This window comes from Archocentrus centrarchus, chromosome 1 (genome assembly GCF_007364275.1).
Source record: "Archocentrus centrarchus isolate MPI-CPG fArcCen1 chromosome 1, fArcCen1, whole genome shotgun sequence".
Classification (NCBI taxonomy): domain Eukaryota; kingdom Metazoa; phylum Chordata; class Actinopteri; order Cichliformes; family Cichlidae; genus Archocentrus; species Archocentrus centrarchus.
Genome location: NC_044346.1, coordinates 4,123,022 through 4,137,565, shown reverse-complemented (window position 1 = coordinate 4,137,565; position 14,544 = coordinate 4,123,022). Strand labels below are relative to the sequence as shown.

At 44.7% G+C, this 14,544-nt stretch overlaps 1 protein-coding gene across 1 annotated transcript; it reads left to right on the top strand.

The window, feature by feature from the left end:
- Positions 1-5,988: 5,988 nt before the first annotated feature.
- Positions 5,989-11,996, top strand: dla (deltaA). Its single transcript, XM_030733811.1, has 11 exons — positions 5,989-6,519; positions 6,668-6,970; positions 7,255-7,315; positions 7,403-7,660; positions 8,603-8,663; positions 8,768-8,898; positions 9,477-9,646; positions 9,917-10,133; positions 10,231-10,999; positions 11,097-11,205; positions 11,323-11,996. The coding sequence occupies exons 1-11, from the start codon at positions 6,451-6,453 to the stop codon at positions 11,326-11,328; spliced, it is 2,154 nt and encodes a 717-aa protein (XP_030589671.1). The 5' UTR covers positions 5,989-6,450; the 3' UTR covers positions 11,329-11,996.
- Positions 11,997-14,544: the final 2,548 nt, after the last annotated feature.

Sequence of the window (14,544 nt, the reverse complement as noted above, 5' to 3'; positions counted from 1 at the left end):
ATGAAAAATGGCGTGCTGCACCCCTTCAGGGTAAAAAAAAGAATATTATATGTCTGAATTTTGTGCTCTATGCAGCTCAAAGTAATTGTTCTGGGTCTGCGCTTATGTTTTGGACCTAGCTCCAGTTAGGGGAATACTCACTGCCACAGTATATAATGGTGTTTGAGTGTGTTTTCAGCTTTCTGGCAGCAATTCTGCTTCCTTTATAGTTCAAAATAGCAATGCCACTAATACCAATTTCCTCTAAATCCTGTGAGAAAGATGAAAAATGAAAGGAAAACAAGCCCACAGCCACTTGACAGACTCTGTGAAGCTGCCCCTGCTTTGAACAGAATGCTACCAACGAATATTAAATGGCTGATCTATAAAAACAGTAACTTTTTTTCAAACACATTTATGAACAAAACAGCTGATGTTGACTTGTTCCACTGCACCACAAATTTAAAAAAAAAAAGGGGGGGGGGGGGTTCAAATCAAGGCAATACAACTGATCACGAGCCAAACTGGCAATAAGATTTCACAATCATTAACAAATACATGATGTAGCAGATAAAATGTTGTGTGCGTATAACAATAGTTTTCTTATCAAATTATGCCATTACTACTGATAAGTAAACATTTCATTGTTTGTTAACAATAAAATAATGTATAAATTAACAATGGTTATAAAAGAAAGTTATACTAAAAGAATAAATGCCAATGTCATGGAAGAAAAGTCAGGAGATTTCCAAACTCAGGAGGGTTCATCCTCTGGGTACCATGAATTTCAAAATAGTCCTTCCCGTGGTTTGGTGAGAAATGTCAGTCATGACATGAATGGAGAAGAAAGGTGATTTAAGTGACTCTGAATGTGGCCCGATGTTGGTGCCACACAGGCCGGTCTGAGTTTTTCAGAAAGTGCTGATCTACTGGGACTTCCCCACACAGTCATCTCTACGGTTTACAGAAAGTGGTCTGTGCAAAATGCCTTGTTGATCCCAGAGGTCAGGGGAGAAAGACCAGACTGCTTTGAGCTGGTAGGAAGGCAACAGTAACTCAAATAACCACTCCTTACAGCCGAAGCATGCAAGACAGCATCTCAGCTAAGAACAGGAAACTGAGGCTCTAATTTGCACAGGCTCGCCAAAATTGGACAATAAAAGATGGGAAAACATTGGCCGCTCTAATGAGCCTCATCTTCTGCCGTGACATTTAGATGGTAGGGTCAGAATGTGGTTTAAACAACAAGAAAGCATGGATCCATCCTGCTTTGTATCAGTGGTTCAGGCTCCTGGTGATGGCGTACCAGTGTGTGGGATATTTTCCTGCCAAACTGTGTGATGTTATCATGTCTAACATGTGTTTACAGAACCTTGTTGAATCTGAGTTAAGTCCGTTCTGGAGGCAAAAAGGGGTCCAGCCCAGTAGTCGTCAGGTGTAACTAATGAAGTGGCCAGCAAGTATACTGTCAGTCTCCTTTCTTTTATACTCTGAAGGCACTCGTTTCATAACACTTACAGTATAATTTGTGCCTCCTTTCCTTTAAAACTGCCAGTTGTTATTAACCCTGAATTCTGAAGAATTAAGTGGTAGATGTTGGGAAACTGCACTCTATAGGTCACAGGCTGCAGTGTTGCACTGATTGTCATTCAAAGTTAGGTCTTCTCTGCATACCTACACCTTAATGTGTTCAAGAGGTACAGATCTGCAGACCACGAAGACACTTGAGTATAATTCACCTTTATTTTCATCTTCATCAGTAAAGCCTGTGGTGGGACTGTATTTTTTTTTTTAAATCATGCAATATTATCCCAAAACCAGGGTTATAATCTGTGTAACAAAAGGTTTTCGCTCATTTTTACTCATTGATTGCGTTTTTCACCTTTAATTTTTTTAATCCATACATTCATGTACTGTTCTTTTTGGCACCTTCAGCGTTGCTGTTGCACAATACACAGATTATAAAAGCATGTTGACTTTTACAGGATCTCTGCAAATGACGAGTTTCACTTGTTAAAACTTCGCCTGAGCTTTTCTGTTTGTTTAACCCTTTAGTTCCTCATCATTACATTACTCTCTACGTTAACATGAGTATTTGTTGTGGGTAAACGTGTCGCGCGCAGTATCAGTTGTGGAATTATTGATTTTATTCTTAGGGACCCGCGTGTGTTGTGGTGCGTCACCCCAGGGTGCGCAGCAGATGTGTTTTCATAAACACTGGCACGCGACTGGCCACGTACAGCTCCTTCTTTACGTCCCCCTTAGGTCCCCAGTGCCTACACACACATCCTCACACACACACACACACACACACACACACACACTACACTTGCAGGCGCGTCTCTGGGCCCCCAACGTAATTACTGCCGCACTCTTCTCATAAGCCTAAACTCAGCACGTCTCCACTAACAGCAACGTATGCAAATGAGACAGCAGGCCGGACAGGGAGCCTCGAAGAGCCGTGGGAAGCCGTGCGGAGCCTCGCGGAGCCCCGAAGAGCCCTGGGGAAACGTGGATCTGGCCTGTGGCCCCCTTTTCGAGCAGCTGGCCACAGTAATCTGATCTGGGCACAAAGGAGCCTGTTGATCTCTGCGTTTGAGCAGGTAGAACAGGCGGATCTGAAAGGAGACAGTCCAAGTCTCCTCTGAAATCATGAGTCTCCAGAGGGCCTTTCAAAAACAATGTCTTAAAATATAACAAAACCAAATTCTGATGTAATTTAAAATTAAATACAAAAGCACACATAAAAGAAACGCCAAAGACATTTTATTTCTCCACGTTATTACTGCAGTATTTCTGTTAGTAAGCATCATGAAGGACTTGGAGGAGGAGTGTGTAATAGCATCTCTCGTGAACGTGCCGATTAAAAACCTGCCATTTCCTTTAGGCTTTCAGAACTAGCACGGGTGGCCTCTATAAGACACCCCCCCCCCCCTCCTCCTCCTCCTCTTCCTTGGCTTCTACCCCCGCTCTCAGTTGCATCCAACCCTGGCAGCACTGATTCTACACCTATTCCTCCTCATTCAGGGAATTGAACCACCAACCCTAGCACCGTCATATGTGCACCTTCGCATATGACCACCTTGTCCAGGTGAAGACTGCAGTCGTATTTTCTGCACTGATGAGGTATTGGTGTAAATAATCAGTTGATCATCACACAGTATCACCCTCCCTCCTCCCCTTCCCCAATCACCGCTTTATATGATCGATATCGTGTGATGCTCTCTGTGTTTACGTTCCCACGAGTGACCATGTGGTGTCTCCTCTTCTGGGACCAAGAAAGGAAAAAAACTCTCTTGCTTCCCCCCTCGCCATATGGCCCCGGAGGGCCCATACCGTTACAGGTCCTTATACATGCTTCCAGTTGAGTGTAGACGGAGCCCAGTGGACAGAGGCGCATAGAGACGTGCGCTTCAGGCCTGAGGAGGGAGGGAGGGAAGCACAGAAATAAACGTCGTTTTCTGGATATGTAGGGGAGGGGGAAGTTAGTGGCAGATGGCTTGTAAGGGTCTGTCCGCGTCTGAAGGCGTGTCGTGGTCCTTCACTGAAGACCCCCTTCCTCCTTCCCCCCTGCATTCACAATCAATGGAAATTAAAGCGCAGAGAATGGATGAATAGTCAGACCCCGAGTCACCCTTTTTTGTTTGACGCAGCTACTGGTGGGCAGGAGTTAAACTACAGCAGCCCCCTACAGTAGCACTTTAGTTAAACAGTCAGAGCTCAGTCAGCACCATCTTTGCGATGGACAGTATCCTAATTGTGTTTTCTGTTTTTTGTCCATGCACCTTTGTGGTTTTGAGTGTAGAAACTCAGTGCGTCACTCCAGGTGGAGATCGCAGTACAGCAGGTAAAGGATAGGGCTATTTCAGTGGAGAAATGGCCTTTCAGTTAACGTTTTTACACGTTATGATAAATATGACTAACTGCATGGGGTTATATTAGAGGGTAAAAGCAGGTCTTGGTGATTTTACCACCTCAGTGGCAAAAGTTAAAGGTTCATTGCTGCACCCAGATTTCTTGTTTTAGAAACACTAAAACATCCCAAAGTGCTTAAAGACTGATGAAGTCTCTATTTTCCCTGAATAGAATTCATTTTCTGTCTCAATCAGAGGTTAATTGTGATGGTCACGGTTCTGCCCGAGTCTGGTTTGAGAAATGGTTGAGATGGACAGGTTTATTAATGGAGGAGGACTTTGTTTGGTTGTTGCCATTGATTAGGGGTAATAAGTAACTGTGCAAGAGGTGAAGGTAATTGAGGGAAAGAAGAGGGAGAACGTGCCGCTTTTGGGGGTGGGGGTGGGGGGGTTGGGAAAGGGTGGAGGTGGTGTCCGCCTCCTCTGCCGGTGTGGACGCACCGTGGCAGCAGGTAACAACGCCGGAGAGAGGCGCCAGAAAACACCAGCCGTGACGTACATATCTCAACACACTGACGCAATGTACGTGCAGAGCGCGCCAGCCCGCGCGTGGAGTTCGCAGTAGACCCCATTATACACCAGAAAAATCACACATCTAATGAACAACCTAATTAAACAACAACACCCCCCCCAACTCGCACTCATTATTCATATGTGCGCACATGTACGTCCACATGGAAACACACACACACACACACACACACACACACACACACACACACACACACACACACACACACACACACATATATATATATATATATATATATATATATATATATATATATATATATATATATATATATATATATATATATATATATATATATATATACACACACACACACACACACACACACACTGTTATGCTTGCTTCATGAAAAGTGTGTGTGCAGGGGGAGTACTGTGTATGGGATGTGTGCGCACGCTCATCCAAGTGAGGCGCGCTCACGCTGTTATTGAGGAGAGAGCAGGTGCTGGCCGAATTACCATACAGCTGAGGGGGGAGAGAGGGAGAGAGCAAACTTATTCCTCCACCACACACAACAACAAAAGTTCCCCCCTTATGTTGGCCACGCGAGCGGCTCCGGTGCGCGCGCGCTCGGATGCACGCACACACACTCCCAACTATAAACATGCAAAGGCTTTTTTTTTTTTTCATCCTAGTGCGAAGAATGAGAAGAAGGGGAGAGCAAAATAGAAAAGCAGGAGTCCAGCCCCTCATGTCGTTTACCTCATTGCGCAGCTCTGCCAAGGAATGTTTTCTTTAGTCTTTTGAGTCAATTCAAAGCATCAAATTCTTCCCACAGCTACAAATACCAAAATTTAGTGTGTGTGTGTGTGTATGCTGAGAAAGAAGAGAGGAAGGAAGGGAAAAAGAGGGAGGAGGAGGATTGAAAAATAATTAACTGAGTCAGAGTTTGACCAGGAAACGCTTTTTCTTTCTTTTTGAGGGAGATTTCTGAATCAGCTTCACACTGTTAATTGGCACAGCTTCCAAAACATCTTAAGTCGCCCTCAACAAAGAAGTTGCTGCAGTGATGCAACAACTAGATAGATCAGCGCTGTTTACATCCACAGGACAAGAGGAAATCTGGCAACTATGGGATGTTCAAAACTCTTTAGAGAGTTTATCCATGTTACCGCTTTGACAGTTTCAGTGTGTATTTCTTTTGACAGAAGGAGTCTGAGATGTCTAAAGACCAATAACAATCACAATTATGTCTTCTTAACCCTTTGAATGTTAAGTTTACCTGTTTAAAGTTAGTAGAAAACAGTAGATTGAACATGGATGAATTAATTTTATCTCAAATCTTATCCTCTGTCTGAGTCTTACAGAAGTTTTCACTTCTTAAATACTTCCACACAGCCTTATTTGAGCTCAGGTATTAACACTGTATGATGGGCTACAGGGGGGAATAAGGAGGATGGCGGTGGGGTACTTGTATGGGATCCCATTGTAGAGAGCCAAGCCAGATTGGGAGGTGTAGTCGGGTCGCAGGAGGAGGGAGTCCATTTGCATGCTATTACCATAGCATGTGTCAGGCCGTATATAACAGGCGGGCAGGCGGCCTTGGCTGTAGACAGACGCACAGTTCACAGTGAGGAAAGACATCAGGAGGTATAAAGAAGCATGTTGGAACAGTGACAAATCTGCCCTTGGGTTAGACCAAGACCTTCACACAAAAAAAAGCTTCTCCCCAACATTTTTGCTGTAACAAACAAGGAACCCTTCACTTTTTTCCTCTTTACGCACTGGATTATAACGGAACTGGAGGACCGCTTTTCCCACCACAGCGCACGCGCACAAGTTTACTCATCTTGTTTTGTGATTTTATTTTTTTTTTAAGGTTTGGGATTTATCCTTTGTTTTTTTTTCTGCCTCGGGACATGAGTGAAACCGGCGTGGCTGACACCCGCAGCAGTTGATGAGAAAACCCCGTGAGGCAACAGAAACGTGCTCAATGTATCTTCCTCAGAGGGACTGAACAGGAGGAGGCACCCTGACGACAAGCCGAGCCCCAAGACTTTTCACTCTATTTATTTATTATTTATTATGTATTTATTTAATATGGGGCGCGTCATCCTGCTGACTCTTGCCGTCATGTCCATGTTGCTGTGCCAGGTAAGTTTCCAAATCCATTTTTTTTTCTCCTCCAAACAATGAACCATCACCCACCCGCTACCTCCCCTACCCTCCCACCATAACACACACTCTCACACAAGCGGTGCTGTGTGTATACTTAATGGTAATAAGCCGCTTTCCTCCGCAGGGGTTTTGCTCGGGAGTTTTTGAGCTGAAGTTGCAGGAGTTTCTGAACAAGAAGGGAGTACAGGGCAACAAAAACTGCTGTAAGGGAGGTCTGGCTTCGTCTTTCCAGCAGCAGTGCGAATGTAAGACCTTCTTCAGGATCTGTCTCAAACACTATCAGCCCAACGCGTCCCCAGAGCCTCCATGCACCTACGGCGGCGCTGTGACGCCCGTCCTCGGCTCCAACTCGTTCCAGGTCCCAGATGCCATCCCGGAGAGTTCGTTCACCAACCCCATCAGGATTAACTTCGGCTTCACGTGGCCGGTAAATGCACCCATTCATACAGAGTAGGAGTTAAGGCTGCGAAATTGCGCCATTTCTTGTAAATCTGTGCGTTTAAAAAAAAAAAAAAACGCGCTTTTCCTGCGCACAACTTAGGGGCTCAAAATGCTCACAGAGTATTTACAGGTATTTAGTTTCATCAGATCAGGTTAGGCAGTTTGCATTCAGCACATTCAGTGTATGGCACAATCGCCTCGGGCCTTTACTTGATGTTATCGCCACATCTCCGCTGGCCACCTGTCACATGAAGCCATTTGTGTTCCCAGGGGACCTTCTCGCTGATCATTGAAGCATTACACGCCGATTCCAAAGACGACCTCTCCACGGGTAGGAACTGAATCTCCCGTTACATTTGTTCTCTCACTTTTACGCACTTTCTCCTCCTTACCTTCTACTTCAACATGCACATTTCAGAGAACCCAGACAAGGTTATCAGCACCATGACCACTCAGAGGCATCTGACTGTGGGAGAGGAATGGTCCCAGGACCTGCACACTGGAGGAAGGACCGAACTCAAGTACTCCTATCGCTTCGTGTGCGATGAGCACTACTACGGGGACGGCTGTTCGGTGTTCTGCCGGCCGAGAGATGACGCCTTCGGCCACTTCACCTGTGGAGAGCGCGGGGAGATCGTGTGCGACGCCGGGTGGAAGGGACAGTACTGCACTGAACGTGAGTTGCAAATATTTTTTCTGTTGTAGAGTAAAAATATTTTGGTTGGAGGAAAGAAAACATTTGAAGTAAACACACACACAAAAAAGGATAATTTAAGCATAAAACACGTTTTAAATGAGAGTTTTTGTTTTAGTGAAGGTGATGTAAAGTTCAAAAAGTTTTTATTTCTGTGTAAGTCTGTAGTCAAGTTCTCTGAGTGCCGTTAGAAGGCAATTTAGGGCGTAAACACCACGCGCACCCCTCCTTTCTCCTCCTTTTCCCCTCTCTCTCTCTCACACACACACACACACACACACACACACACACACACACACACACACACGACCACTTGATTTATTCTAAGGAAAGTTTTTGGGAATAATCTCACGCGTGCCATAAATTTACATGCTACCTTCCGATTCGTTACTCTCGAAGTGGGCCAGTCGATGATTGGCTGATGCGGGGGAGGTATTGTTTGAAGTGGGCAGCTGCCGGCAGAGAGGAGACAATGGAGCAGCTGTCGCGCACTGGCAACACACTCGCCAGCTGTCCACTCTTATCTACCCCAATCCGAGACATTAAGGGGAGCATGTGTGTGTATGTGTGTGTACACACACAGAATGAATAAAAGAGTTTTGACCCGCAGCGAAGAAGAAAAAAAAGAGGGTGGTGGGTTGAGGGGCTCTGTGTGTGTGAGTGCGTGTGTGCCCCAGAGTGCACACACGCACTCACACACTCCCTCCTTTGTCTCCGCACTATGTTAAGCTGAAAGTTCTGCCATGATGATAAAGAGATTGAGTATAAGGTAGCAGCTAATGAGTTCAGGAGCCACTACTTCACTTAATTTTAGTGGATTTAGGTGATAGGTTTTTCTTTTTCTTTTTTTTATCTTTAAAAGCAAATCTTAAAAACAAGCTGCCTCAATGTGTCTAAAAAGTGTACTTTTCTTTTCCCGTACAGCCATTTGTCTGCCAGGATGTGATGAAGAGCACGGGTTCTGCGAGAAACCCGGCGAGTGCAAGTAAGTTCTGTCCACAAGTTCACTGGGTCATTAATTAATTAGTGGGATGCGTGAAGTAATGTGAGTGGACTGACCGGTGTTCCCTCCTAATTGGACAACAACAGGTGCAGAGTGGGATTCAAAGGGCGCTACTGCGATGAGTGCATTCGTTACCCAGGCTGCCTCCACGGGACCTGCCAGCAGCCCTGGCAGTGCAACTGTCAGGAGGGCTGGGGAGGACTTTTCTGCAACCAAGGTGAGGAGAGAGTCTGTGGAGGAGGGAGGGAGAGAGGTGGTGTTGCTGGATGAATGAAGTCATGACATGTGGCATAAAGCTGGGCAGTGATTGGGTAAAAAGTTGAAGTTTTCTGGATGTCTAGGCTACATCCCAGTAAAAATGAAATGAAAAATCTGGTTATGTGAAGCTGAGAGCTTTTTTTCAGGCATCAATTACAAATTCTGGGATGAAACAGCTTATTTGGAGGAAAAGTGATAAAATGTGGACAAATGTTTGACAAATGAAGATAACATTTGCAAAGTTTGGTCGGCATGTTATAGCTCTGGTTTTTCATTTATTCCAAACACAAAGTTAAAAAAAAAAAAAAAAAAGCCAGTAAAGAGATGGGAGGGAAACAGGATCGGCGACGTGGTAACAGAGCAGCAGTTGTTTCCAGATGAACAGCAAAGACAGGAGGCACGGAAACAAAAAACCACTGGCAGGACAGAAACAGTCAAATGTGTCCTGGGACAAAAGGACACACTGTCGCCGCTGCTGCTGTCCCGCCATGTGTTGTGCTCTGGCTAATCCACATGTGCTGCTGTGTTTTTTTCCAGATCTCAACTACTGCACTCACCACAAGCCCTGCATGAATGGAGCCACTTGTAGCAACACTGGTCAGGGCAGCTACACCTGTTCCTGCAGGCCTGGCTTCACTGGGGCCAGCTGTGAGATTCAGGTCAACGAATGTGCTGGAAACCCCTGCCGCAACGGAGGAAGCTGCACTGTGAGTGCTCGTGGGTCGTCTTGAGTGAACTTGGAATAAGAATAGAGACATCTTGTTAACTGTGGCTCAGTGCCAGTGGTGTCTGAATGCAGCCTTTGTCACATGCCCTCATTCTTTCTGATCTACATTTTCTGTTTTGACTCATTCTTCACTTCATGTGAAACCTGAAAAACAACTGGAACAAATACAGCATGCAGCGAGCTGAAAACGCTGCAGATGCAGCAGCACGCAGATCTTGATGTCAAGTCTGTTCTATTTTTTTCCCCGCAGGATTTGGAAAACACATATACCTGCACTTGCCCTCATGGTTTCTATGGTAACAACTGCGAGCTAAGCGCCATGACGTGTGCTGATGGGCCTTGCTCCAATGGAGGCCGCTGTGCTGACAACCCTGACGGAGGCTATTTCTGCCAGTGCCCCACGGGATACGCAGGGTTCAACTGTGAGAAGAAGATTGACCACTGCACCTCCAGCCCCTGCTCCAATGGTAAGAGAGAGTGTGCCCAAACAGGACGAGGGTTTGATCTTTGAGATGCTCAGTGTTAACATGGTTGCATGAACTGAACACTGACTCCTGTTCTCAGGTGCACGCTGTGTGGATCTCGTGAACTCGTACTTGTGTCAGTGTCCAGACGGCTTCACCGGCATGAACTGTGACCACACCGGGGACGAGTGTTCTGCCTACCCTTGCCAGAACGGTGGCACGTGCCAGGAAGGTCCCGATGGCTACACCTGCACTTGCCCGCCGGGATATACGGGCCGCAACTGCAGCTCCCCGATCAGCCGCTGTGAACACAACCCCTGCCACAATGGTGCCACCTGCCATGAGAGGAACAACCGCTATGTCTGCGCATGTGCTCTTGGATACGGAGGTAGAAACTGTCAGTTCTTGCTTCCAGAGCACGCTGCCATCCGTGGGTCAGAAGTTCCCTGGATGGCCATTGGTTCCGGGGTGGCCCTGGTGCTGCTGCTTTTGGCAGGATGCGCCGTTCTGGTTGGATTTTTCCGATCAAAAGTCCAGCGTGACAGCCAAGTAGAAACCGTAGGCGAAGCAGAGACAATAAATAACCTGACTAACAACTGTCACCGCAGTGACAGGGACCTGGCCATCAGTGTGATGCCCATGCCAGGTGTCAAAAATATCAACAAGAAGATGGATTTCTGCAGCGGGGACCCTGACGAGGGATCTTCACCAGGGAGGAGCAGCTACAAGAGCCGCCATCTGCCTGCAGATTACAACCTCGTACACGAGGTCAACTACGAGCAGGCGGCCAAAGAGGCCATGCTGGAGGCGGCCTGCAAGGACAAGGACACGTTTGAGTTTGAGGAGAAGCGCAGCAAACGTTTAAAATGGTAAATAACGGTTACTATAAAACTCTGTCAAACATACTGTGAGACTGCGGGCGTCCAAATCCTGAGGCTAACGTGTGCTTTTCTCTCCTTCCTAAAGCGATGCATCAGAAAAGAAAGCCCCAGAAATGTCTGCATGTGCGGACACCAAGTACAAATCTGTGTTTGTGATGTCAGAGGAGAAGGACGAATGTATAATTGCAACTGAGGTGAGTTCTACTTTGTTTACCCTTAACTGGAAATTAGATTTCTGTGGTCATTTGAAATAAATGAAAAAAAATGCTAAAGTTTCACATCTTTTTTTTTTTGTGTGTGTGTTTCTCCAGGTGTAACAAGCCACCAATGGGCCGCCCGTTGTTCATTTACTCTATGGGAGAGTTTTTATGCTCCTTCAGATGCTGCTCTAAACCTAGGGGGAGATGTCCCGCCTTGAGACTGCTGCTGATACGTTTAACTGATATTCAGAGTGAGCTGGTTCTCTACTGGAAACTAAGCGCAGGCAGTGGCGGCCTGTGGGATTAGAACTGGCAGGGTTTAAAAAAAAAAAAAAAAAAAAAAAGTTTACAGTTGAAAGTAAACTGCTTCTTAGCTTTGTGTTCTGCCTGCTAACAGGGAGTGGGGGTTAAAAAGGAGATAAAATATAAATGAACGCTGTCACGTGGCGACGATATACGAGTTTTGTTTTTGCAACATTTGCACCCGGGCCTTTTCTCTAACCCACACGCCGTTGCTGAGCGCAGGAACTGCATCAAACGGTGGATGTTTGGCCATACTGGCCTGTTCTTCATGAGGCTGTTCTCGTGGGCCGTGCGCCCATCACTGCACCCATGAAGACTGTATGTATACTTGATCACTGTGTTAACTGAAGTGCGTTTTCTTCCCCAAGCCCTCCAGACCATTTTATGACATAGTATTGTTCAGTTCTTTTCCTGTTTGGGACACGAAAACTTTGTGTTAATTAAAAAAAAAAAAAAAGAAAACAAGAAAAAAAAAAAACTTGCTTTTTGATACTGATTTTGTAAAATAAAGAAAGAAAAAAAAACAAGTTATGATTTAAAATTATGATTTAATTTAAGTTAATTTAAGGATTTTGTGTTATTTTTATTTTGTATTATATACTTGTGATGTTTGTTATGATTATTTAAGTTGCTTTTTTTAATATTTGCAAAGGCACTTCAGGTCAATGGGATTTCTTTTTTTTTTGTTTGTTTTGTTTTTGAGAAAAAGTTATTTAAGAGGGATTGTACTGTACAAATTGTTATGTTACCCTTTCCTTTACCGTATTTGAATGAAGGAATTAGCCAAGACTATTTTTCCAAATAAATATTGCTAAACCTGAAAATGTAATTGCGCCCAACTTTTTATTTTGTCTCTCTGCAGCACTCTGAAAAACACTTCTTTAGGGGGTCTGTGAGCAAAGTTAATCAGTAACATCTGTTGTCTTCCCCTGGCGACCCCATGGTGGGCTTTTCTATGCCCACACTGTTGGCTACTGCCAGAAGTTGAAAGTGTCTCCCTGGAGACGAGAGAGGGGGCCTATTCATAAAAAACAATACCCCTACGCTAGATTTACCACTCCTATTCGTCCTCCTAAAGACCCAGTCAGGTAATTCATGCTCTGAAACTCGCCTGCTGGACCACTTTAGGTTTGCTTTTCAAGCCTTAACTTCCTGTTTCTAGCAAAAATAACTTTTCACTAATAATACCTAAAGTTTTGTCACGTGTGAACACAAATGCCCCTACAGTATGAAATCAGTTTCTTTAAAATCAGGTCAGTTTTGTGTCTTATTTTGACCCACAAAGACACAAATAACTGTAAATCATCAGCCTTGTCCTCTGGTGGGGTTTATGAACACGCAGCCTTATGGGAACAGACTTCAGCAGACAATGATGGAATTGACAATGGCGCACACAAAAGGCCACCCTTGGGAGAGCCTGCGTGTCCCTCGGCATGCTGGGAGAAAGAGAGTAACAGGAACAGATGTTGTTGAGTAACAGATGCCTTCTGGCCAGAGTTCAGCCACAGCCAGCCAGACCTTCAAAGGCCCGAGTTAAAAAAAAAAGATTATCTATGGGTCTTCAAGAAGCGACAGCTTTTACATTGTCTTCCTTCCTGATGAATTTGTTGGGATTTTTGAGAAATGGTCGACACACGAGAGCACCTACGAGGACTTTTGTGCCGAGTGAGGAGCACAAAGAAACTACAGCACTGAATCAGCGGCCAGAGAAATTCAGGGGAGCTATTTTTCATGTTTAGTTTCTGCTTTGCAAAACTCGCTGAGCAGGAGAGATAATATCTCATATTTTTTAAAAAAAGTCAAACTAAAAACACGCTGAGTAACCGCACACCAGTTACAGTCTTTGTGATGACAAACTTTGAACTGCAACCAAAATAAGAATTGTTTTGCAGGCAGAAATAGTTTGCTATAAAACATCTGCTTTATTGCAGGAAAATCATCTGCTTCCTGCCATAAAGGACTAAGAAAACAAACACTGACAGCTGGGAATTTTTGGCAATTTTCTTAAAATTAATGAAGCAACCGGCGTTTTAAAATGATTCAAAGTGAGTCACTGAATTTTCAAATAGCTTCCATCAACTGGCGAAAAAAACATTAGGGATGCAATGATTGGAAAATTCTGCCAATACTCATGCTTGTTTTTATTTTTGCCAAGGAAACAAATAACCCTTCCTTATGAAAGCAAACAAACAAAAAACAAGTCTCATCTCTTTGGTCATTTAAACATCTTTAAAGGACCAAAAAGTCAGCCATACAAACTATGAATGTAAATCCCAGATTTAAGGGCAAAAACCCCGGCTGCTGTTACACCGAATGTACTCTTTGCTGATGTCATCAAGGCCAACATTGACAAATACTGATATTTGATCTTGCGCTGTGCTAGAGTAGCTTTTCCCAATCCAAAACAAATAGCAGGCCTTTGTGCAGCCTCTCAGTTACTCCACTGCCTGTAACAAACTGTTTTAGCTCCTTTAAGCCAACTTTCCTCTGATTGGCTGACCCGTGCACACCGAGGGTTTGAACAGCAGGTGGGCAGTGCGGCTGTGCTCACAGCCAGAGCCGTCTGAAATAACCACATGAAGTATATAGTTGTGGTCAGAAGTTTATATGCACTCATCATGGACATGAATGTCACAGTCTTTTGGGGCTTTTAATGATTTTCTGGAACTGTTCTTTTTCCAGGTGGAATGATTGTACAGCATGCATCGTTAATGCCTGCAAAACACAAGATTATCTCTAATCTAAGCCTCATTTACATACACTCCCACTAATATTTGGTTAAATATCACTTCACAGGTCTCAGCCTATATTTGTAGCCATCGACAAGTTTCTTCCTGGATATTTGACCACTCTTCTGTCATGCTTTGGGGCTGCGTTTCAGGCAGGGGTGTCAGAGTTCTTGTCAGTATTGAAAAAAGTCTGGTCAGATTTTGATACAATACCACGTGGAAAGCATCTGATTGGGAAAACCTTAATTTTTCAGCATGACAGTGATCCCACACACACTTCCAACTGAGAAAAAACATACCT